General features: G+C 38.4%; 1 protein-coding gene across 2 annotated transcripts in view; it reads right to left on the bottom strand.

Moving 5' to 3' along the window:
- Window positions 1-25923, bottom strand: part of LOC128986303 (alkylated DNA repair protein alkB homolog 8) — a 64387-nt gene extending 38464 nt beyond the window's left edge. The window contains exons 1-3 of one of the 2 annotated variants that reach the window (XM_054406598.1): window positions 25737-25923; window positions 10220-10451; window positions 8201-8332 (exon numbers count right to left, since the gene is read on the bottom strand). In XM_054406598.1, coding sequence (XP_054262573.1) covers window positions 8201-8332; window positions 10220-10451; window positions 25737-25829 — 457 coding nt within the window. In that variant the 5' untranslated portion in view covers window positions 25830-25923. The remainder of the gene's footprint in view (window positions 1-8200; window positions 8333-10219; window positions 10452-25736) is intronic. The other variant, XM_054406599.1, reaches the window with a different exon arrangement.
- Window positions 25924-27459: the final 1536 nt, after the last annotated feature.

Below are 27459 nucleotides of genomic sequence, written 5' to 3'. Positions count from 1 at the left end.
AAGCCGCCTTTTCTGCCGAACTAAAGGCAGCTGTGGAAGGTCAGGGCACCGTTCGTGCTCTCGAACCCAAGACGTCCGTCGAGGTTCGGGATATGGATTGTGTGTCAACGGAGGATGACGTCATTGATGCCCCAAAAAAAGCTGTCCCCGAGCTTGCCGGACAAACGGCTAGTCTGAGGATGTGGCTCACGAAACCAAACCGAAGTCAACAGCGGATGGCGGTCGCCGAAATTGCAGACGCAAAAGCCAATAAGGTTTTGGCACTCCAGCATTTGAGGGTTGGATGGGTTAATTGCAGGATGAGACGGAGGGTGGAAGTAACGAGGTGTTTTAAATGCCTTGATTACGGCCATTCCTCCCGAAACTGCGAAGGGCCCGACCGAGGCAAGAACTGCCTTCGATGCGGGGAGGTGGGTCACACTCGTAGGGACTGTAAAGTCGAGACCTGTTTCCTCTGTAAGGAGAAAGGCCTCAATGATAAAAACGCTAAACATATAGCTGGGTCTGGGTGCAGTGCATTTAAAGGCGCACTACAACAAGCGAAAGCCCAACCACGAAGATAAGGATCCTCCAGTGCAATGTAGATCGATCCAGGACGGCTGACGCGCTTCTCAGTTAGCTTGCCCTCGAACACGGTGTTGACGCGCTCTTGGTCAGCGAACAGTACCAGTACCGGGACAGGGACCCATCTCTTTGGTTTCCCGATACACTTGGTACTGCTACGTTCTGGGTTCGTAATACAGCTAAAGTGCAGGCGAGGAGTCAAGCGAAGGGCCGAGGATTCGTTTGGGTCCGGTGCGGGGATGTCACTTACTTTAGTTTATACCCAACCCTTAACGAGGCTATCCGTGACTTTCGTGGAAAGATAGACCGCCTGGAAGAGAGCGTGCGCGATACCGCCGGGCACGTTGTCGTTGCGGGGGATTTCAATGCGTCGAGTGGGGAATGACTCTCACTAATTCCCGGGGGAAGTACATCCTGGACTTTGCTGCCAGGGCTGAACTTGTTGTCATAAACGAGGGCAACACACCAACTTTCCAGCGTCCCGGAATGAGGGGAACGATCCCAGACATCACGCTTGCATCTGAGTCCCTCTTGCCGAGGATACGAGCCTGGAGAGTCCTAGAGGATTATACGGCCAGTGACCACCAGTACATCATTTTTGATGTCCTGGATAGTCATCAGAGACAAGCAACCGTGTCTCGGCAGGTGCCCGTTCGGTGGAACACCATAAACCTGGACGTGGCCAAATTCACCGAAGTTATACTACGGGGAGAGCCAGTGGTACCTGCTGCATCTGGCGTGGCTCACGCAGAGACATCAGTTACATCATTGATGAGGCTGATAGTCTCGGCCTGCGAAGAGTCAATGCCTTGCAGGAGATCCCGGTGCGTTAAGCGACCTGTGTACTGGTGGATAACCGAGATCGCAGAACTGCGACGGGCAGCATTGAGAGCCAGACGTCTTGCTACCAGGGCCAGAGAACCTGAAGATAGACGTCTTAAGTGAGACGCTTACAAGGTGGCTAGGGAGTCTCTTCGCCGAGCCATTAACCGGAGCAAACGCAGTTGCTGGGAGAAATTAAGGGACGATGTCGATTCCGATCCGTGGGGCCTGGGTTAAGATTGTAACCAAGAAGCTTGGCACCCGCTCTCCACCTTCCGTTATGGACGGGGCCTCTATGGAGAGGATCGTAAAGTCCCTTTTCCCGACTCACACACTGCGCCCATTGCGGGAGTTCGGAAGGGTGGACGACGTACCGCTGTTCAGTCTCGAGGAGTTGGAGGCGGCCGTTCTATCCCTGAAGAACAACAAGGCTCCTGGACCGGATGGGGTACCTGGTGAGGCCCTGAAGAAAGTCTTTTCAATAAATCCGCAAATCCTTTTGAGCACGTACAATGCCTATCTGGCCGAGGGGAAGTTTCCCTTCTGCTGGAAAACAGCTAGGCTTGTGCTCGTGGGGAAGGGAAAAGGAAACCCAGACCTACCCTCCTCTTACAGACCTCTCTGTATGTTGGACACTGCTGGGAAAGTCTTGGAAAAGTTGATCCGTTCCCGACTGAATTCAGCCGTCGTTGCTACAGGAAATCTATCCCCTCGTCAGTACGGCTTCAGGAAGGGATGGTCAACGGTTGACGCTATTGAGGAGGTAAAGCGAGCCGTAATGAGAGCTGAGGAGTTTAACAATTATTCTCGTCGGTTTGTGCTGTTTGTAACACTTGATGTGCGAAACGCATTTAATTCCGCGAGGTGGTGCGATATGCTGGACGCACTGGAGAACACTTTCCACGTCCCGGCATACCTCATGCGCATGATAGAGAACTATCTCCGTTACCGCCTCATCATCTACGACACTACAGAAGGCTTCAGGACGATGGATGTAACTTCTGGTGCTGCTCAAGGATCCATACTGGGCCCGGATCTCTGGAACGTCACCTACGACAGCCTCTTGAGATCCGAGATGCCTGAGGAAACTGTCCTAGTTGGGTATGCAGATGACGTTGCGGCTTTAATAGCTGCACGTAGCATTGAGCTTGCCCAGCTGAAACTAAATCGAGTCATGTGAACCATTAACGCATGGATGGCAGAACATGGTCTCTCGCTCGCTCTGAGCAAAACTGAGATTGTGATTCTGACTAAAAAGAGGATTGACACCATCGTGGTGGGGAACGTTGAAGTCCAAACCACTCGTGCCGCAAAGTACCTTGGGGTCATGGTGGACAGCAAGCTCAGCTGGCGAGACCAGATCACCCGTACGGCGGACAAGGCCGCTAAAATGGTTTCTTCCCTTAGTCGGTTGATGGCCAATGTCGGAGGTCCACGGTCCAGCCACAGAAGGCTGTTGATGTCTGCGGTCCAGTCCGTGCTCCTGTACGGTGCGGAAGTCTGGGCAGACGCTCTCAATAAGGAGATATATAGGATGCGGCTCGCCCGAGTGCAGCGTCAGGCAGCACTAAGGGTAGCATCTGCCTATCGAACAGTGTCCGAACCCGCCGTCCTGGTGGTTGCTGGAGTCATCCCCGTCAAACTTTTGGTGGCGGAGAGGAAGGCAATTTATCAGCGCCGTGGGGAGGACCAGGCAAGAATTGAGGAACGCGCCCGGACCTTCCAGCTGTGGCAGGAGAGCTGGGAACAGGAGTCAAGGGGGCTCTGGACCAGGCGACTTATACAACAGGTGCAGCCTTGGGTTGATCGGCGGTGCGGAGAGGTAAACTTCTACCTCACCCAATTTCTGACGGGTCACGGCTTTTTCCGGTCGTTCTTGTTCAGGATGGGCAAAGCCGTGTCACCCGATTGCATATACTGGCCAGGCATTCCCGATGACGTGGAACACACTTTCTTCCACTGCCAGCATTGGGAAAGGCCCCGCCTAGAGGCCAAACAGTTCGTAGGACTGCTGTCGGTTGACACGGTCGTACCGATGATGATGGAGGGTGAGGACAATTGGAACTGTGTGTCACTTTACATCCAGGGTGTTCTTCGCGCCAAGAAGCTTGACCTCGACCGGGATGCGGTGTAGTTTAAAAAAAAAAAATGCCAGAAACGGTGCGAGCCCTGTGGGCTTAGGTCACATGTTAGCCTGACTTGAAGTAATGTGACAAACTATTCCAGGTCTGTGTCCAACAGAGTAGAGGGGGTTTTTTAGTGAGTAGTCTGTGATAAACTCAGGAGTCTCACATAACAGGCTGGCTACCTGTGGGCGTAAAAGCATTTTCCCTCCTCACCCTAAAAAAAAAAAAAAAATAGTGGAAGGTAGCAATAATAACGCTAATATGCTGTACAATTTCTATTAGTTCTGTCAACACTAAGAAATTAGTGTATGGATAAATAAGTGTGTATAAAATACAGAGTGCAATTATGACGCCAAAATGCTGTAAGATTTCTGAAATTTACGCAGCACTTTGAAAACAGAGTGCAATGACGACGCCAAAGTCCTGTAAGTTTATTAAATTTTACGAAGCACAACGAAGTCATCGGTTGTATTTAGTTTTATCATGGAAAATCCACCATAGACATACATTTTTAGATTTATTGTATGATTAGCAGTTAAATAATAAGTATATGTTATAAATTAAAACTTATAACACAACAGTTCTGAGATTTTTAATATTGTACGCAGCTAACATCGATTCCCGGCTCACGCCAGCATGCGGCACTGACATCTAAGATGCCACAAGCCTATTCCAGATGGCACTCCCGAAAGAGTGCACCGCTTCTGGCCGATGGAGAGCTCACCTCCATACGACCCCGGACCGTAGCCCGTGTGTGGGGGTGAGCAACTTTTGGGATACATCGGAATGTGATCGTGACGTCATAGAATAGTTCAAGTATCGACCAACAACCGGATGGGCGGTTTTAGTTCGTAATCGTATCGTAGTCGTAAATTTTGCTGTCAACAAATGATTTGGATTGAAATGGATTGTTAAGCTGTTTAGTATTTAACAAATTTGGGTGATTTATATATAGCCCTAAAACTTGTGTTTTACTTTCCTGTATATTAAACTCCATTTGCTCTAAAGTGTCGAACTATAGAGGTTCTACAGTACCTAAACGGATTTAATTAAACATCAAATCAGGCAAATAAAAATTCGCTTAGTCTGCACGTTTGCTGCGGTGGGGGTTTTAATACTAAGTTAAGAAAGTCCTAGCTTACATTTGACTGTCTCCTGGTTGTTTAAATCTGCAATGAAATCCCATTTTTGGGTAAGTTGGGCTAATTATTTGGTTCCCAAATAGGCCTACAGTGAAAAATACTATAGACTATTTTTTTATAAGTTTGAGTTCTTTCCTAATTGCCTGAAGTTGAAGAAGTTTACTGACACAAGTTATCAAATATAAAATTTGTAAATACAGTGGAGAATCGTATTAAAACAAAAACACTACGGTAACTGAATTAAGAAGGGCTTATCCAACCTTTTGGCCACTACCTCTGTCATATCCTAGGCCTAGACCTATGGTGAATAAATTTGCAACTCCCGTTTTAATTACATTTAGCTAATTTAGTTACAATTACAAACAAATTCAGCCTATCACAGTCAGAATCCATAGCTATAAACTGCAATACAAATAGGACTAGCTTACAATTTAATTGAATCTCATGATTCTTTAAGTTATTTCCTTAGAAAATAGGAGTTAACAAATTTAATATTTGTTTGGTAAACGTCACTTTGGTGTTTTTTAGGAACTAAACAGTAAAAAAAAAACAGAAAGGACACATTATCTGCCTCTCTAATGAGGGAATGAAAATAATTTCAAGTCCAAGTCAAGGTCTAAGTAACTTCATCATTCGGGTGGGATGGGGTAGTTTACTCAAGGAATCAAGACTCAAGTGCCAAGGGTCGAATCAAAGAGTTTAGCTGTATCAATCGATAGTCCCACGGCTATTCGATAGTTAAGTGACGTCACAATCACATCCGAGGTATCCCAAAAGTTGGTCACCGTGTGTGGGACACCTATCTAGCAACCCGTCCTCTCAGACGGGCCTCCGGGTTCGCCCCCATGTCCTCTCAGACAGGTTATCAGGCCTGCCCCCGATCCGTCATTAACGTGGACGGACACACATCCCCGGCCGAAATCGAGAACTACCGGACATTCACCGGCTTTAACCACTGCCCCCGAGAGACCATCGGCAACCTTCACCCTCGGTACCAGAAGAGCTCTGGTCAGCTTTCGGCACTGTGGGTAACGACCACACAGACCTCCCCAATTTAAGACTGATGGCTAGTCTTCTGGCTGGGTCAACCACTGGACCTCCGGTGACAAGCCTGAGACCACGAGGATGAGGCCAATAATAGAGGGGGGGAGAGAGAGTGAGAGAGAAAAAATTTTTATTTATTACAAATTGTTTTGCAGCAATAAATACTCAAAATAATAAAATCACATGGGTCACAATGACCTAGTCTGTGACTAGACCTATGCGTGATAATAACTCTAATATACTGTAAAACTTTCTATAATTTTCTAACACTAAGTAAAAAAACACTACAAAAAAGATGAAATAGCTGACAATTCCCTTTAAATATGAATACTCAAAAGGTTAACATGGGGAACTACGGAGCCACTGGGGCGGAGCCTGAAAGGATTTTTGAGATTAGAATATGCCCACATGTTAATCGGGAATATGAGCTATCATCATGCCAAATTTCAGCCCATTCCGTCCATTAGTTGTTAATGCGTGATTGAACTTCAAACAAACACAAACTTTCACATTTATAATATTAGTAAGATTGGGTTTGAGAAGAAACCTTACGCAGCACTATTTTATTTGACTTGCTTAGTAAAAAGTTATATATCCTGACTTCGAAGTGCTATAGCATTTTGAAGTCACGAGACACAAAGCATTTTGGCGTCACAGACTTTCGGAGTCTGATTTCAAAGTGCTGTGAAATAACTCAAAGTGCAGCATTTCGGCGTCATGCTTTCGGCGTCACGATTTGACGCCGAAGTGCTGGATGTCAGTGCAAGTTGACTTCAAACTGCTGCGAATTCAAACATATATATATATATAGGTATATATATAGATTTATATATATATGTGTCCGTGAACACGATAACTTGAGTAATTTTTATCCGATTTTGATGAAATTTGGTTTGAAGGTGTAAGGCGGGATAAACTTGAATGAGTTCGCGATCCAGCATGATCGGACCATGGGAACAGGGTTTTATAGGGGTTTTTATGGGGTAAAAATGGGTTTTTCTCACTTTTTACCCTCAAAACACAAAATTTCCCAATTTTTCTCTAAACCTTCTTAAAGAGCTTAAAAAAACAAACAATTCAGTATATCAAAGTGTTTTTGTACGGTTATTGGTTACGGAGAAAACTAAAAAAATGGTAAATTTAAAATTCCCATGTTATTCTTATGGAGAATATTGTAAAATGTTGAAGTTTGCTTGTTTATGGATATATTTTGATCAAAGTTGGCAAATTTATTTATTTTATAGTAAGCTATCAATATTTTACTAAAAACACACTACTTTATTAGTTTCCTTGTAGCAGCAAACCTAGGTACTCGTTAAACCTAATAATGTTATTTAAATAGATCAATTGAAAATCAATTCGGACAAATGGAAATTCGCTTAGACGGCAGGTTTGCTGCGGCGGGGGTATTTTGTTTTTTTATGGGATTTTTATGGGAAAATAACATAATTTACCATAACTTTTGAACCGTAATTTTTACAGAAATGGGATTTGTACCATTTTGTTCAGAATTTAAAGGACTACATACTAAATTTTTATCAAAATCGTTCGGGCCATTTTTGAGAAAATCCGATTTTTCCGGTTTTTTATGGGTTTTTATGGGAAAATCCCCATTAAAAATCAAAATTTCAAAAAAATGAAAAAAAACGCCTGGAGATACCATGGATTAGAACCTACATACCAAATTTCATTGAAATCGGACCACAGGTGTAGTCTCTAGCTCTGTACACATCCAGACACACAGACACACAGACACACACACACACACACAGACATCACTTCGAAAACCACTTTTTTGGGTCCAGGGGGACCCAAAACGAATATATCCACTCAAAACTCAAACTCAAAAATTTTGACGAAAACAATACTTTCTCCATATACTATGGTATAGGGGGAGAAAGTAAAACAGATACAGTTAATTGTTTTTAGCAAATTTCCCTATAGGGAAGTAGCTATAGGGAAGTAGGTGGCACGGTAAGACCTAGACCCGGCCAGGACTGATATGTTTTTTTCATTTTGATGACCCTAGAGGCCAAAAACCCTATTTGTTAGAATTGTTATAAGTTATGTGTAAATATATATATAGCCTATATATATATACAATGTGTTTAAAAACAAACTTTACAACTCCAGACAATAATAAAACCTTATTTTTCCACTTAAAGCTATGAAATAGTAATCAAAGTCTAGGAAATCATTTTAAGTTTTGGTACATAATAAGTAGTTTACCTAACTTCTATGTGTATCCCATTATTTGCATGCAAATAATCAGGTGTTGGGTATGTTGCTAGCCTAGTGTTATTTTACTTAGCCCTCTCCCACCAAACTTAATCCCTAAAGTCGACCAAATGAGGCATTCCAAATAAACTAATTACATCTGGGGGTTTTAATTGGTATAAAACAATTACCGTATGCTAAATCCCAATAAAAGAAAACCCCGGTACTGTGATTCCTAATGTAACTAATAACAGAAGCAAGAGTATCTTAGCTTTGAAGACTAACCAGTTTGGTGATTTGAAGTGTTCCAGTCAACACAGTTTAATAGCATTGATTCCTCTTCTTCTGTCACAAAGTCGTTCAATAGAGTTAAGCCTTTTGGCAGGGAATCCTGGGAGGATTCACCACTTGGAGGAACTGGAAATGTGTTTGCATATTAAATAGAACTCCAGTTTTTATTAGACGACAATGAAGATACATATACTGTATATAAATTTAACCACTTGATTGATATGTCATGATTAAATTATCAAGAAGTGTTGGGGAAGTTTTCATTTGAGTTGGCCTATAGAAAAAAGAATTGTGTCGATGAAGAAAAGGAAGAAAAATGCCAGTTTTTGTTGAGAGGCAGGTATTTTGATTGATTGGGGGAAAGTTTAAAACAATCTACCTTTAGACCCAATTTTAGTCCCTAGTCTTATCTACAAAGATAGGAGTAATAATACCGGTACTGTAAGTCTAGGCTACTTAATTTTGAAAAGGTGTTCTTTATATTCCTTGGCTCAAAATTAATTACAAGAATTTTTGAATTTCATAAAGATCTAGAAAGCAACAAGATAGAATTTTATGGTAAAGGATAATAAACGGTTATACCATTTATTACATAAGATTTTAATTGAATAATATTATATGGTAAGTTTACTCATGCTCTGCAAAGATGTTCCTATTTTTTTTTATTAAGGGTATAGTGCTGAGGAAGCATGGTATGCCATGTACGAAGTAGCAGCACTTCTGCAGAACGCGGGAACGTAGCGCTTATACAGTAGACTCCCTCTTATCCGGACTCCTCGGGACCGAGGCCAGTCCGGATAACGGGTTTTCCGGTTAAACCGACGTCCCCAAAAACTCGTTAAAACGGACTATTTACTCTGATATTCGACTTAAGTTTAGGAGAGCATTGTATTTAGACACGTGATCAATAGTCTCAAATCTTTCCCACAAGAACAGTCGTTTCAGTACTGCCCACTTCCTGCCGATCTAATCCGGTTAAACCAATGTGTTGATAAAAATTGTCCGGTTAAAGAGATTTAATTTCCACCGAGTGTAGTCCGGTTAAACCGATGTCCGGTTAAAAGGTGCCTGGATAAGAGGGAGTCTACTGTAGAGGATTAATCCAGCTAATTACTGTACAAAAACACCAACCAGTTTGTCTACAGAATCGGTGGAAATATTTGTACCTTCCGTCTGTAACATATTCAACCATTAGGCGGATAAATCTGTCTCCCGTTCAGAAAGAGTCAAGTATACACAGCCTATAGTGTTACATTTATATACGGTAGAACCTTGATAAAAAGACTCTCATGGGGATTATAAAATAAGTCTGGTTATCAAGGTTGACTTCTTATTGAGGTTTGCAATAACATGTGTTTAGAGGTAAAATAAATTCAAGGGGATTTGAAAAATACTTTTGTTGTCAAGAGTGACTTGTTATCGAGGGTCTTCTTATCGAGGTTTCACTGTAAATGTGATTATGTTTATGACCAAATAATTGTTAGTCATTGTAATTGACTAACAATCAATTTAATTATGATGACAGGATCAAGTACCTAACTGTTAGTTTAACTGTCTGCGACATGATAAACCCCTCCACAACTCTTAAATGGACTATGAGAAGCGAATTTTCTTCCCTTTGACTTAAACTCTACAAGATACTTATTTTGTGTGGTTAATGATTAATTAAATTTCTTATTTGTAAATGTACTGTTTCTTGTAATAAGTTAGATCACATTAGAAAAAATGGTTCCTATAATTTCCTAAGGTGGAAGTAAAACCTCCCCAAGCACCTGATAGTTCTTCACAATTTATGTGCCTAGTCAAGGGTTAAAAACTTAGCACCTACCAGTAATAAAAGTGTGGTGTCTTTAAGACTGAATCAGAAAAGAATGGTTTTTTTCTGATAATTTATGCCCAAATAAATAGGCTGATTGTGATTAAATTGTTAAAACAAAAAAAATATTCATAGACAAGAAAGTTTAAATTTTAGCTTAATATGTTAGTCAACTTATGTACCAAATTTTAACTTACCTGATGATGTGTAAACCAAGAATAGTGGCCCGTCCATGTTATCTAGTTTCAATATTCCATTTATAGAGTCAAAAGCTTCAGTGGCTTCATTTACAGTAGAATAAACTACAAATGAGTAGGATTTCCCAGGGATCATAACCAAGCTGTCAACTTTACCATACTCAGTAAGTAGTTGAGCTAGTTGTTCATATTTAATTCCAGATACAAGACCAGCGTTGCCTATCATAATATTCTAAAAAAAAAAAAACAGTGTAAATAAAAAACAATAACTTAATACACTTGCATTTAATTATGCATAATTGCTTTTTTTATATGATTATTTAACGTGTTTATAGCACTATTTAAAAGTGCAAAACCAGTCTATAGATAACATAAATCAACAACTCAATTCATTATAGGCCTAACCTAATCTAACCTAACTTCAAAACACTTAAGGGCCAAGTACAAATCCACATATAAACATATGGAAATTTTAAATTTAATTTATTAAATTATTTCTCTTTACGAACAATAGAAAACGTTCGCCGACCCCTCATAGAAATAAAAAGTAAAGATGATCGCAAGATCTCAGGTTCAAGTCACGTTCTCATGGGCAAAGACCTGGCTGAGAACAAGCCAGGCATAGATTGAATTTCGATCTGGAATGCATCGTAGAAGAAATTGTAACCGATGGGAACAATCGACGAGAAACAATATTGTTCCCATCGATTCCAAGAAATTATACATGCATAGAGAAATTATTTTACTTACGGTCAGCACCACGCCCTCTGGAGGCTGGACATGAGGGGAGAAGCCAATGAGGACGATGATCGGAGATATTCCACCGATGATTGGAGGGTAGGCGTTTCCCGAAGACATTGGGGGAAGAACCAAACATCGAAGGAGGGAAAGGAGGTCTTGGAGACGAAAATTGTTAATCAGTCTTGGAGAGGTCTGAGGAAGTAACACTTCAAAGAAGAAACCGTCGGGAGTCCCGGATCGAGTAGGGACAGTGACTTAGCGGGTTAGTCTGAAGCGCCTGTTAAGATCCCGACCAGACTCGAGACCACGAGGACACCACAACCCCACGGCTGTTCTTCAAGACCCAAGGCCACCAGGACACTACCACGCTACCAAGGACCAAAGCGAGGACCCGAAGAGGACGGCCCAGGACGAGCGACCGACGACGAGAGGAAGGACTACGCTTGGATCAACCCTTGTGCCCGGGCGAGCAACCCCGGAGTCTACGCCCGCACCAAAGGAACGCCCCGGGGAACCTTTCAATCGTCGCCCAACTGCCTCGTCTTGTGGTATGTCAAAATATCTTCACTCATTTGGTCCTAGTGTGCACAACGTAAATGTGAGGGAAAAACTCCATAAAATATAACGATATATATATATATATATATAAAATGAAATAAATAAACTATTAGAAAGAAAAGTTAATTAAAATAAATATATATAAACAGAGTAAATGAAGTAGAATTACGTTAAAGTTCATATAAATATTAACCCTTAATTAAACTAAAAGGGGTCAGCCTAAACTAGAGCCATTTGAAGTTTGAATAAACAGGATTCAAATCGAATCCAAATTAAATAAACCTATTAGTTGGACTACATATAGACGTGTATATAATAAAAGAGACAATTTCAAATATGTATAAATAATAAAAAATCAGGGTGTTAAACACGTATTTTAAATGTCTGTTTAGTTTGTATATATTATTAGAAGGATGCACTAACTTGTATGTAAATATCGGTTTTGATTTAGGATAGGACATTGCAAGTGTTTACAACTTATATTTTAAATACATTTAAGTGTCGAGGGAAATATTTCATTTCATATCATTATACAGATAATAAACTCAAAACATAGGGTGTAAATATTCAATCATATAATTTCAATTGTATTTGTGTTTTTGCTATTCTCAATTATTATTATATCGCTGTGTAACAATTATTTACTCTTTATTAACTCTTTATTTTATGTACTTATTTTATGTGTGCACTTTTAGTTAGACTTATTAAATCATAGTATTATACTGCACTGGTGTTCACTTATTCCACGATCCTAGAGGTCCTCCATTTAGTGAGTACTCTACCCTAGCTACATTTTTCCCCCTTTGAAGTAAGTTTTTGTTTGGTGAAAGTTTTCGTAAGTTTCTTTTACCTCTACAGAGGAGTAGAGGCTAGAGAGCTTTACATGGTGGTTTGCGCCGTTTTGATTTAATTATCAAGGAATAAGTGAACTCAGTGATAGTGCATGTGTTAGTCTTAAGAGGGTTGTATGCTATATTAATATAAGATATCTATTACTACAAATGGTTATTTAAGATTATCAAATGTGTATGTTTATTTAAATATTTCAACAAAGTGTTAGGGCCAAATTAGGGTCAACTTACATAAAACGCTCTTTTACTAACTAATTAATTAACTTCCCCAAATTATTAATTTCACAAAGTCTATACCCAATAATAAATATTTTACCATTACAATGACATGAGTGAAGATAGGGCAATAACCTTGACATTACAAAAGGATGTTTACCGACTCAGTAAAGAAGAACTTCAAAACACTTTAACTAAATTCAACATAAAATATAGGGATAGTGACACTGTAGCTGATCTTAGACCAATAATTGCCGACTTAAAATCCTACATAAAACACAACCTAACCGAAGAGAAAAAACACATACTTAGAAAACTATTAGGAAGACAATATCTCACGAACGTAGAATTAATCAAATACCCAGGTCTACTCCGAGTACAAAATTTTATAGAGGATAGGGACAATTTATACGACACCGCTGAAGATCAAACCGAAGAAGCAGAGTACGAGGAAATTCACTTCCAATTAGGACCGGAACAAGCAAAAATGGCAGATAGGAAAGAAAAACTTCCCCTAATATCCACGGGAACATATCACGGGCTACCAACTGAAAATCCTAACGAATTTTTAGACCAATATGAACTTGCGGCTCTGTCCAATCATTGGCAGGAAGAAACTAAACTTAATCTACTTCCGGCTCATTTAACCGGCACAGCCCTTTCGTGGTACAAACATCAGATCAGAAACAACGCACCGGTAAATTGGAACAATCTCAAAGAAACATTTGTATCTACATTCACCCCGGCAGCGCAGGCAACAAATCTACAAAACATTTTAGATAAAAAAATTCAAGGGAAAGATCAACCCGTTATAGCTTATTATTTCGAAATTTTAACCTTGTGTAGGCGGTACGACCCCGAAATCACAGACAAACGTATCGCGCAGTACATAATCCAAGGATTAAAGCCGGAATTTTGTGACAAGATTGTTACCGAACCCTGTGACACGCTCGAAGACCTCGAGAAAAGCCTAAAGAAGGTCGAGTTACAGCTAGAAATTAAGGCAGCAAATAGGGAAAAGCACAGTAGATTAGATGCCCATGCCCCAAGCCAAAGCAATATTAGCACAGGTAACAGGACGGAAGAAATACATCTTCTTCAAGAAGAAATAAAAGGCTTAAAGGAGCAAATCAACAACATGGCCATCCACAACAACCCTCAACAACAAAGGCAGCCATCAACTAGCTACCAACAACAGAGGGTCAACAACGACAGGGGAATGCGGAACTACACACACTCAGCACCTCCACCCACGCATCGCGGCCCAGCTGGCAGCACGGCACCCTGGCAAGGTCGTAGGTACAACACCAACATGCAGACACACTACAGGGGTAGGAACATGTTCTGCCAAATCTGCAAGAGAAACAACCATGACACCCACCAATGCAGATTCAGGTCCTACGCACCAGTCCACACCAACACCAGGAAATACTGCGACCACTGCAAGATGACCAACCACTCGAGAGAAGAATGCTTCCGACTAAAACCTAAAATGTACAAAAATGACCGAACCCAACAAAAAAACTAATTAGAAGGGGGCCTTTCCATACTAACAACACAGGAAGGTCTCCTCAACCATTCAGTATTAGGCCACAAAATACCCAAAACACATATTTTGAAATTACGAATTACGAACAAGAATTCCCTACCATACAAACTTCTAAACACATGAAACAACATAAAAGACAGATAAAAATTGAGGATGGGAAGAAAGAGGATAGATCGAGACACTACACTAGAACAGAAGAAAATTCTAGAGAAAGTAGAGGATCGAAGATATACCAAAGAAATTGGAGAACTCGTTCGACCTTAGAACCATTGTTTGATAGGACGACACATTGGAAGAGAGAAACGGATAAAGGATGTTACGAGGATAAGAAGAGGAATGAGAAGAAGATGACAGAAGAGAAGAAGAAGACAGAAGAGGATAAGAAGAAGAATGAAGAGGAAGTGAAGGAGACTGATATAGAACGAGATGAAATTTTAGGAGAACAAGATAAGAAGAAAATCTGCAAAGAATTAGAAGAACAGGAAGAACAACACATTGTTAACGGTTGTGAGATGCAACGTATAGCTCCCGACAGAATACACAAGGCAAGGAAGAATCGAAGATCAGAAGATAAGGAGATATACGAAACACTATTCAAGATGGGAAGGCAGGAAAATAACACGGTTCCAGTTTTGACGTTAAATGCTAAGTTAACAAACCATCACAACGAAGTAATACAGTGCATAGTAGATACGGGATGTAACATTAGCTTAATAAATTCAAAACTAGTAAATGAAGGGAACATTATTAAAAGTCAAACACCTAATGTGTTATCAGCAAATAGTACACCGATAAACATTTTAGGGACAACAGAAATCATGTTGGAAATAGATAACATAATTATTAGAGAGACACTTTACGTGTCACCAGATATAATTAATGACATAATTTTAGGCAACCGATTCTTAAACAAGAACAAACTTGAGCTAAATTACAACACAAAAGAAATCATTTTCAATTTAGGTGACTACAAACACAAAATTAAAATGAACAAGAGGTGGTTATTTCAAATCGAAAATGTAAACTGTCATTTCACAACTCAATCTGACAAACAAAACATTATCGATATTAAATGTGATAGGGACCTGATTATTGCTCCACATCAACACATAAGGGTAGAATTAAAGGCAAATGTTAGTAAGGAAGCAGTTTTTGAACAAGAAAAATCTTTAAAAGAAAAGAAGAAATGCCATATTTATCTCATAGAGGGAAATAAATATTTAAATATCTACAATGCTTCAAATACCCACAAACATATAAATGCCAACACAACATTAGGTTACTGCACAGATGAAATTACTGTTAGCGTGCATCACACAAATAAACATACCCAGGAGATAATTCATCCAAGAAATCCAAACAAACAAATTCTTAAGGATAAAGATAACGTAAATTTCAACATCTCTCCCCACTTAACAACAGATCAACACAATCAGGTCGTTAAAATGCTAAAAAAATATTCCGATATGTTCACTACAAATATCAAGGATCTAACCCCTGCAAATTTACCACCAGTATCGCTAGAAACAATTCCCAACGCCCAACCAGTAAATTCACCTCCGTATAAACAAAATAAACAAGAGCGAGATGAACTAAATAAATTATTAGATGAACTGTTAGAAGCCGATATTTTAGAAGAATGCCCGGATTTCTGTGAATACGCAAGCCCAGTATTTATAACACGGAATAAGGACAAATCTCCACGTCTTGTTGGAGACATGAGGAAAGTAAACCAAATTTTAAAACCATGTATTTATCCCACTCCATCCGTAAACTTGGTACTAAACAGCTTAAATAATGCCAACACGTTCACTAAATTAGATTTAAAGGGAGCATACCACCAATTATTGGTAAGAGAACAAGATAGACAATTATTAACCATTAAAACTCAGGACAGACTACTTAGATACAAAAGGCTTACCATGGGATTAAAAGTATCTTCAGCATTATTTAGTAAAGCGATCCTAGCTTTATTAAACAAACACCTATACAATAAAGTCGTTTGCTACATTGACGATGTTATTGTTTATGGGAAATCGTTTGAACAAGATCTACAAAATTTGGAAACAATCTTAAAGATTCTACACGAAGCTAACTTGAAATTAAATACACAAAAATGTAAATTTTTATTTGAACAAGTGGACATCTTGGGATACACAGTAACAAACCAGGGAATATTACCTCAAAAATCTACAGTCACAGCCATTCAAGACTTTAAAAAGCCAAATTGTATTAGAAAAGTTAGGCAATTTTTAGGCTCATCATCATTTTTCCGAAAACATATAAAAAATTATGCTGACATAACCTTACCTCTTACAAACTTAATTAAAGACTCGAACAAAAACATAGCATTCACGTGGACAGAGGACTGTGAAAAAGCATTCACAAAAATTAAGGAGATTCTAACAAACCCACCCCTATTAAAACATTGGAATGATGATTGGGAAGCATCAATCTATGTAGACTCAAGTTTAAGCGCACTTGGTGCTTGTCTTACTCAAACAAATCCGGAGACGGGCAAGCAACATCCGATCGCTTATTTATCAAAAAAATATACGGACACACAACAACGATATTCAAACGCCGAAAGAGAAATGATGAGTTTAGTTTATGCAGTAAATTATTGGAGAGAATTCACATTAGGACGGAAAACTACTATTTACACAGACTGTCAAGCTCTAGTACACTACAAAAATTTCAAACACACGTCTTCTCGACTAAACAGATTAGCGTTATCACTGGTCGATTATGACATTGATGTAAAGTACAAAACGGGCACAAGTAACTCATTAGCCGACAGTCTCTCAAGAAACCCACCTCAAGACATACTTGACGAAGATCCCTTTGAAATTATTCTAAACTTAGAAGAAATCAAGACAGAAAACTTTGAAGAATTACAATCTAAAGACCCATATTTAAAACAAGTAAAATTAGCAAAAATTTCACCTGAAGCAGTTCCTAAAAAGATTAGAAGCCAAAGTAGGAAATATGAAGAGAGAGATGGCTTATTATACTACAAACAGTTTAACGGCAAGACAAATGACTATTTACTTGCAATACCACGTGAAAAGGTGAATGACATTTTAAAAATCTTCCATGACAATGTTTATTCAGGAGGACATTTTTCAAGCTTCAAAACAACAAAAAAGATTAAGCAACGTTATCACTGGCCGGAGATGACAAAAGATATTCAAAATTACACAGACACATGTGTACAGTGCCAATTAAAACGAACACCCACTTATAAACAATATGACAAGCTAACACCACAAGTTCCCCCCACCACCCCTTTTGAAAGACTAATAATTGATTATATGGGACCAATCACCCAAAGTAGAGGTTACAAGTATATTTTAATGATTACTTGCCCAACCACGAGAATGGTTTTTGCAAAATGTACCCGATCTGCCGATGCGAAAACAACTGCAAACGTTTTACTCGATTTATTTTGTCAATACGGCTGTCCTAAAGTCATAACGCACGATCAAGGAACCCATTTCATGGGAAATGTACTCAAGGAACTGTTATTAAGTTTAGGCATAGCTCAACGCGCCAGCCCACCATATATGTACAGAATACAAGGGTTGACGGAGAGAATGAACTTAATTTTCAAAAAAACAATTAGTCACTATATTGAAAATGACCCAAATAAATGGTCAGACTATGTGCGCTACGCTACATTTAGCTACAACACTACTGTAAACAAAAGTACTGGATATTCACCGTTTTATTTAATGTACGGCCGTGAAGCAAATCTCCCATCAGACTACATGTATATTCATAAAGATCAAGACCCAGATATCGTCAAAGAGATAAGAAATATTCAAAAGGTACGCAAGGAGATTCCACAAATTCTTCAAAAGGCTCAAGGAACCCAGAAAAAATATTTTGACGCCACTAAACGAGATTTACAACTACAAATCGGAGATGAAGTACTAGTACAAAATCCCCCAGACTTTAAAGGCGAATACAACAAATTTAACAACATTTATAGAGGACCATACTTCATTACGGATAAAATTAATGATACAACTTATATGGTGTTACTTGAAAGGAGAGGCAAAATGGTGAATCAACCTGTACATATTACAAGAATGAAACCATTTCACCGTAGATAGTTTAAAAATTCTTATACGTGTAAAAATATTCCTCCAGATCTCACGCACACACATCACTTTCTCACACCTTAAAATTATAGCGTATAAATACGCCGGAATAGAATTCCTTGACTTATAGTATTCATAACTATAGAAACCTGCGCCAGCGGTTAAATTACGACCAAAGTCGTAAAAAGCAGCTTAACTAGGGTTGGTTGGCGAGGAAAAGATGGGCAGCCACCTTTTTATCCCTAACTTAAAAATAATTATACCTAACTCACATAATTAAACAACGCACACATTATAACACACACATCACACGTCACAAAATTCCAAAATTCAACAATTTTCTTTTTTCTATTTGACAGCAACTTAGCAGACGCACAGGTAGCACTGCCTATGTCTGCTAGTTCCTTTATTTTATTGTTATAATTTTTGGCTTTTTAAAACTCGTATAAAATATTTTAGTGACAAAAGTCTCTGTCTATTATACTTTATTTAGTTATAATCACAGCTTGTATGTAGCCTATGTTTTTTTGGAATAAACTATATTCATTCATTCATTCATTCATTCATTCATTCATTCACATTATAACTTAAATAATTATTATTCTTAAGTTAAATACTTAAGAAAAATAAACTTGTATTAAATGGAACGCTATATTTGACACGCCTACGCAAATAAAGAAAATTGTAAACCTTGTGACGGAAATATCCATAAATTTAAGGACCTCACGATTCAAAATACCTTCACAATGTTATTCCAATGTATTCCAAGAATTTTAGGAACCAACACTAAATTCGTCACTGCCCCAAACTACCGCAACTAAAAACAACGGACCGAAACACGACAACTCACAAACTGAGCAGTTAGAAACTAGAACAAGAGTGGGTGTATAATACAAGATGGCCGAATACTAAGAACATACGTGCATTCCTCCAACATCTGTACATTTTATAAGATAACAGCACCGAGAAACGCAGCGTTACAGCCTGGACTCATCAGATCCCACGCGCTAGTCTGCAGTACTTCCACGGAAACTGGACAAAGTTAGAATATTCATCTCAACTCTTCAGAATACTTCTAGAACATTTACATAAAAACCACCATTTACTGTCATTTAAAGCCATATTACGGACTGATCACCCGTGTTATGTCTATAAACCCACAGTAATAGTTATCACGAACAAATAAAATAACCCACCAATAAATTATCATTAAATTTACGATTTAGATGGAAACAATAATATCCTTATAACCAGGAAATCATATTCTTAAATATAACATGAGCTAATCTAATTTAGTATCACAATGTCCAAATATTGAATATTACTAATACAATTTTGCGGTCCAGATATCCTACGGCCTAGAAATGAAGTATCGAAAGCTACTACTGTTATTGATGTTAATAAGTGCAGCCAAGACGGTGACGGCTCAATCACAAGACAACTCGACACAATTCCAAATTTTCTCAGGACATCACTTTCAAGAAAGAACAGACTACATTCCTTACGAAGCTATAATACCGGCAATATTCACTACAACTATCCTTACTAAACCTAAAGTAGACCCTTGGACAACTACTGAAACAAATTTTTCGGACTGCAGCGAAACTCAAGATTTGTGTACAATTCAAAATAATCTTGCTACACTACATAATCTAATCATAGACCAGATAAACTCAAATTACCTAAATACTGAACTTTCCAACCAATCTTTCTCGGAAACTAGAAGCAAGAGGGGACTATTATTTCTACAAAATTTCTTTGAATGGTGTTGCGACCTCGCAAATAAACAACAAATCTCAAACATTTACGAAAACCAAAAAGGCATCGAAGAGCATACTAACAAAATTATCGACTCTGTAGGAACTCAGTATCAAGATTTAGTTAGAACAACAACTAACCTAAACAACTTTACAAAAAATGTTGAAAACCTAGCCGTCAAGGTACATAAAGGATTTACAATTGTTAAAAATAACCTAAACGAAATGAAATCTCAGCACAATAAAAACATTTTACAGCACATCTATGCTACAATACAACAGTCGTGGAGCCACATTTTATACAACTACATTCAAGATAAGCAGCGGGAGATAATAGAAAAATGCAATCAAAATTTACTATCACAAAATCTTGTCAACCCACAAAATTTAACTACAACGTTGAAACAGCTCCAAGAAGACGCAAAACTCAAACAGCTTAAACTCGCCATTCCCCTATCGAAATTACATCTATACTACAAACTTAAACTTACCCATTGTACTATATTTGGAAGTACACTAGTTGCTAAAGTACACATTCCTTTAATTAACTCCAATATCGAAGGAGAAGTTTTCAGAACTATAAACACCCCATTGATTTGGAAAAACAAAATATGTTCACTACACATGGAAGAAAACATAATTTTCAAAACTTCAACATACACCAAAGTAATAAGCACTTCAGACAAGAACTGCAATGAACATTCATACCCTTTATGCAAAATTCCACGTATAACAATAACTGCAAACAACATGCAATTATGTCTTCACATGATTCTTTCTTCAGCTTCTTTTGACAAACTACAACAAAATTGCCATTTTATATGTGAAAATCAACCAAAATATCCAATAATCACAGAACTATTACCAAATAAATATCTTATTACGAACATACAGCAAGAACTAAATTTAGTTTGCCCAGATGACACATCTTCGAAATTATTGCCAGCCACAGCTATTGGAACTATTCAAATCAACATCCCATGTGACTGCCAACTAAAATTGGAAAATTTAATCCTCATCACTACAGTGAGACCATGCGGTAAAGAAGATAACACAACAAACATTATAAACCTAATCCCAGCATCTTGGACTAAATTAAAAACAATCAAACTATTTCCCCTACGCAAAGGAATCAAACATGAATTTGACAACCTTTCAGAGATACTTGATTCAAACTGGACCTTCAATAATCCAACCTTTGAAGTCACCAAATTAAAGAAAATGGAACACCTCGTCTTACCAAATACCGACTTTGACCTTTTTGGAAACACTAAATTATTATTTTATATTTTGCTAGGATGGTCCACAGTCCTAACTATAACATGTCTCGTTTTAATATATTGTCTGAGCCTTCAAGCAATGCAAATAAAAATGCTATTACCTAATAGAGACTATAATCAGCGCCAAGAAACCCACTAAGAAAATATCATTCACAAAAGAAGGACGATAAAAACATTGTTCTAAAGTACATGTATATATCTGTAAATATCTGTAAATATTTTATATGCTAACAAAATACAATAAATATATATTAATTAATAGAATTATAATCATAAAGAAAACCATAATCTCTACTCTACTTGAAACTACATAACAGTCGACACAGTGACATACAGTAGCAAGGTCTGTTTACAAACACTACGATAGCGCACAGCTGACTCGTCACAACAATCCACAGCTGCGCGTTGAGGAAGGAGAGCTCCGTCCCACCTCAGCGCCACAGCGTTCTACACAACCACCTACCCTCCTACAACAAAACTAACAGAAAAATTAATTAATAACTTAAAACGAAACTTGAAGAGGAAACTTGGGGACCAAGTTAAAAGGCAGCGGGGGAGTATAAACATATGGAAATTTTAAATTTAATTTATTAAATTATTTCTCTTTACGAACAATAGAAAACGTTCGCCGACCCCTCATAGAAATAAAAAGTAAAGATGATCGCAAGATCTCAGGTTCAAGTCACGTTCTCATGGGCAAAGACCTGGCTGAGAACAAGCCAGGCATAGATTGAATTTCGATCTGGAATGCATCGTAGAAGAAATTGTAACCGATGGGAACAATCGACGAGAAACAATATTGTTCCCATCGATTCCAAGAAATTATACATGCATAGAGAAATTATTTTACTTACGGTCAGCACCACGCCCTCTGGAGGCTGGACATGAGGGGAGAAGCCAATGAGGACGATGATCGGAGATATTCCACCGATGATTGGAGGGTAGGCGTTTCCCGAAGACATCGGGGGAAGAACCAAACATCGAAGGAGGGAAAGGAGGTCTTGGAGACGAAAATTGTTAATCAGTCTTGGAGAGGTCTGAGGAAGTAACACTTCAAAGAAGAAACCGTCGGGAGTCCCGGATCGAGTAGGGACAGTGACTTAGCGGGTTAGTCTGAAGCGCCTGTTAAGATCCCGACCAGACTCGAGACCACGAGGACACCACAACCCCACGGCTGTTCTTCAAGACCCAAGGCCACCAGGACACTACCACGCTACCAAGGACCAAAGCGAGGACCCGAAGAGGACGGCCCAGGACGAGCGACCGACGACGAGAGGAAGGACTACGCTTGGATCAACCCTTGTGCCCGGGCGAGCAACCCCGGAGTCTACGCCCGCACCAAAGGAACGCCCCGGGGAACCTTTCAATCGTCGCCCAACTGCCTCGTCTTGTGGTATGTCAAAATATCTTCACTCATTTGGTCCTAGTGTGCACAACGTAAATGTGAGGGAAAAACTCCATAAAATATAACGATATATATATATATATATATATATAAAATGAAATAAATAAACTATTAGAAAGAAAAGTTAATTAAAATAAATATATATAAACAGAGTAAATGAAGTAGAATTACGTTAAAGTTCATATAAATATTAACCCTTAATTAAACTAAAAGGGGTCAGCCTAAACTAGAGCCATTTGAAGTTTGAATAAACAGGATTCAAATCGAATCCAAATTAAATAAACCTATTAGTTGGACTACATATAGACGTGTATATAATAAAAGAGACAATTTCAAATATGTATAAATAATAAAAAATCAGGGTGTTAAACACGTATTTTAAATGTCTGTTTAGTTTGTATATATTATTAGAAGGATGCACTAACTTGTATGTAAATATCGGTTTTGATTTAGGATAGGACATTGCAAGTGTTTACAACTTATATTTTAAATACATTTAAGTGTCGAGGGAAATATTTCATTTCATATCATTATACAGATAATAAACTCAAAACATAGGGTGTAAATATTCAATCATATAATTTCAATTGTATTTGTGTTTTTGCTATTCTCAATTATTATTATATCGCTGTGTAACAATTATTTACTCTTTATTAACTCTTTATTTTATGTACTTATTTTATGTGTGCACTTTTAGTTAGACTTATTAAATCATAGTATTATACTGCACTGGTGTTCACTTATTCCACGATCCTAGAGGTCCTCCATTTAGTGAGTACTCTACCCTAGCTACATTTTTCCCCCTTTGAAGTAAGTTTTTGTTTGGTGAAAGTTTTCGTAAGTTTCTTTTACCTCTACAGAGGAGTAGAGGCTAGAGAGCTTTACACACATAACATCCAACCTACCTACCTCACATGTCTAAAAAATAATAACTGATTAAGTAGATCATAATCAACCCTCAGTTGAATTTATAAATGCAGTGGCGGCGATAGCGGGCCTGCGGTGCGGGGGGGCCGCGAGCTTGGGGGCCCGTGAGCCTTGACCGGAATTTTTCGGGAAATTTTACCTGGACACGGGCCCACAATTATGTGACAGGCTCAGCCACACGGGCCCCCTATCATAACAATATTTATATAAGAATTTCCATACGTTTTTTATGACGAAAATTGTTTAAAATCAGTAAGAGCGCTAGGAAAAGTAGTTAACAACTAACAGCTAAACTGACACTATTACTTGACCGATCAATATAAATTCTCTACCAAACTAAGTAAAAGAATTGTCATCAGTCATGCAGGTTGCATCAACCGTCCTCGTGGACTGTGGGATGGCGCTATAATAGGGCCGTATTTAGAACTAATGTGGCCCCAGGCCTAGGAGGATAAAACATTAGTGTTAATCCTCCTGTCCTAGCCCCCGGCGTGTCCCACCAGAGAGGGTTCTCTGTGCTTATTCAGCTCAATGAACTTGACAATTTTTTTAAGATCAAATCAACCAATTAACCTAGGTGGCTTGGGCATTAGCTTATAAATAATTCCATTCTTTCATTGTTGGATTTTCATTTCATTTAATTTCTTACTATTAGGTGGCTGCACTTATCACTTGTTTACTTCGCACTTTAGATTTGTTTACTTCGAGTCAGGTAAAAAATGTTACTTACCCCTAAACCAACCTCGGTTGGCCTCGGGCCAATTCAGATCGGTTCAAAATCGGTTTGCTTAGATTTTAGGGATTAGACCGTGAATGCGGGAGACGATGATGTTGTTATCTGATAACGTCATAGAGGTTTGGTTGCAATCACGGTAGACAATGAAAATGTTCCTTCCATGACCACAGGGAGTATTCACGATTTTGCCGTGATCATGGAAGACGATGATGACGCCTCTGTGCTTCGGGAGATGCCGTTCCAAGCTAAAGAGCAATTTTAGGCAAAAATGCATGTGGATAATATTTTTAAAGATTATTGGGAGAGGGGGGCCCGGTGAACAAACTTGCGGGGGGCCTGCGGGCTCTTATTGCCGCCACTGAACAAATGCCTCTACCTCTTTGTACAAACTTAATGTTTGTCATCTTAGGTTTTATCTTCTTCCCTAGACGATCCTGTCAATCAATTGACCAAAGTACTGTTGGACTTTGTTGGTTATGCGGTTTAATCACTTCCATTATTTTCAACCCCACGAATTTTTCTTAAGAATAAGATCACCTATTCAATTGTAATATTTAAAATATGTGTAGTAAAATTTCAATAATTTTGATACTGTCGTGTCCGTTAAAGTGTCCTCTATCTGGTGGCATTATTGGTAATATGGTTCGCGGACGTATTTTGCCGCAACACGGCCAGCAATAGATTTTAGCGGGCGCGTGCATAACTTATTGCTGGTTTTACCCCCCTTATTCTACTCCCCAGGTACATAATTTTGATACTGTCGTGTCCGTTAAAGTGTCCTCTATCTGGTGGCATTATTGGTAATATGGTTCGCGGACGTATTTTGCCGCAACACGGCCAGCAATAGATTTTAGCGGGCGCGCGCATAACTTATTGCTGGTTTTACCCCTCTTATTCTACTCCCCAGGTACATAATTTTGATACTGTCGTGTCCGTTAAAGTGTCCTCTATCTGGTGGCATTATTGGTAATATGGTTCGCGGACGTATTTTGCCGCAACACGGCCAGCAATAGATTTTAGCGGGCGCGCACTACTTATTGCCGAGTTATTGCCAGGTTCACACAAGTAGGCCTATTGAGCGCAAACATAAATTTTTTTCATTTATTTTATAATTTTTGAGAAATGTTAACCCCACAAAAATTGTTGAACATTTTTTTTGTTATGTTTTATATGTTAGGCCTTTATTGAAGCCCATGATTTTCGAAACAAAATTATATATAAAACAGTATAGGCCTACTTTACATTGTTTTTAAGTTTCTATGATACATTTTAATAAAACCCTGCGATTGCGCAATAAATGGGCGAACATTAAGACCAAAACTAGAGACACTTGGAGGGTTAATTAACTAACTTATAGCTTATGTTAGTAGGCATAACCTACTTTACCCTACCTTAGTTGGTTCATTACTATATTCAATGTCAAAGTCATTTTTTAAAACTTGTTTGTATTTTGACTGTCTTCTTCTTATTTTAAATGAAGGCATTTGCTTATATAACTTCTAGAATGTTTAAAGACTTACTGTAATTATAAATATAAGGAGAATTACTTTTTAACATAACCTACAAACAAACAACTGAAACAACACAATTTCTTAGAAAAATTTTGTTTTCCTTTTCTCTATAGTATGTAACTTCTTCTTCTTCTTTTCTAGTTTGCTTTTAAAGCTGGCTTGATATAACTAACCATGTAGCCACACTACTTCATCAGTACAATTTTCCCGGTTATTTTTAATGTTAGCAGGATGCTAGTTAGGACATTTTTTTATTTGAATGTCTTGTTGAAATTTTAAAGTTCAGGTTTCATTATATGTTAAAGTTGGATGTCTGTTTCTTTTAAAAATTTCAGTAAAGGTGGCCATAGCTTGCAATTCTCCTCCATTAGGATCGTTTGGACAGTTTGGTGGTGAATTCTGAATTCCTATTTGCTGTTTTTATTTTTGCCTAAAGGAATTGTCACATCCTATTGTAGGCTGGGAACTCTGTAATTATATGCTCTATTGTTTCACGTTGTCCTAGTTTACACTTGGTGCAATACGGATATTCGGGAGATTCCCTCTTCTTAATTTGAAATAGCCTTGTAGCATTGTATAGATGACCAAATCTTAGTTTACATATTAGTGAAGTGTCAGTACGGCTTAGTCTGTAGTTACAAAACCATGGCTTTTGTGGTGCTTTTAGGTTGTATAATTTTGTACCATTGTCCTTTGTTACTAATATCAAATTCTCTTGATGCTTGTATTTGTATTTATGATTAATATTTTAAGTCTGACAGGGGTGTAAGGAAATCGGTGCCTATGTGTTGATTTCAATTAGCTGCGGTCTTGGCCAGTTTATCAACCTATTAACATGAGGTGTTATGTGTGTTGACTTTAGACAGTGCAGTGCAAGTAGACTTCTTGTTTCTCTTGTAGAATCAAAATCTTAACCCTTTGTAGATATGCGTGGTTAATGTAGAAACGATTGAGTGTAGCGATGTCGACTAAAAAAAATATAGTACATATATTTTCTCAGCAAAAATAGTATTGCTCTTATATGTAAATGGGAGTTTATATGCATTTATTTAAACTATCAGTCGTTTAATTAATCGAGCACATTGTTAAATCGGTGTTAATTATTGATACGCTATTAACTAGTGAAACATTTTAGTTAACATCAACGCACTAAAGATACCGTCACATACTCTACACTCATCAACAGGTTTCCAACAGGATGATTGGACTGTTTAAATTCAATGGTAAAACTTAAAATCAACAAAGATGGATAACACCCTCTAGACAGCGATTGAAACAATAGGTGAATGGAGTTAAAATTACAGAGCAAACATTTTTCAATAAATTACTTGTTAACCCATACGCATCTCTGGTATCAGAATTTTTTAACGACAGAATCACATTTAAAAAATCTAATTCTGATACCATTGTGAATTTAAAATCAAATACAGGTTGAGCAATTTTCGCCACCATTTGATGAGCATTGCCATAGATAAAATAAAACATACTCCTTGAGGAGTATGTTTAATCTATGGCATTGCTTTTTGACACATACATTCCCTTTCTCCCAGATTTCGTCCACCACCGTAGAGAAGAAGGAGCTGTAGCGCTGTAGTCAAGTCAT

The sequence above is a fragment of the Macrosteles quadrilineatus genome, unplaced genomic scaffold (genome assembly GCF_028750875.1).
Source record: "Macrosteles quadrilineatus isolate MER2022 unplaced genomic scaffold, UCM_ALF_1.0 Scaffold_2__2_contigs__length_208266976, whole genome shotgun sequence".
Classification (NCBI taxonomy): Eukaryota; Metazoa; Arthropoda; class Insecta; order Hemiptera; family Cicadellidae; genus Macrosteles; species Macrosteles quadrilineatus.
Note: the sequence above shows the minus strand (reverse complement) of the source record. Positions and strands in the feature narration are given on the sequence as shown.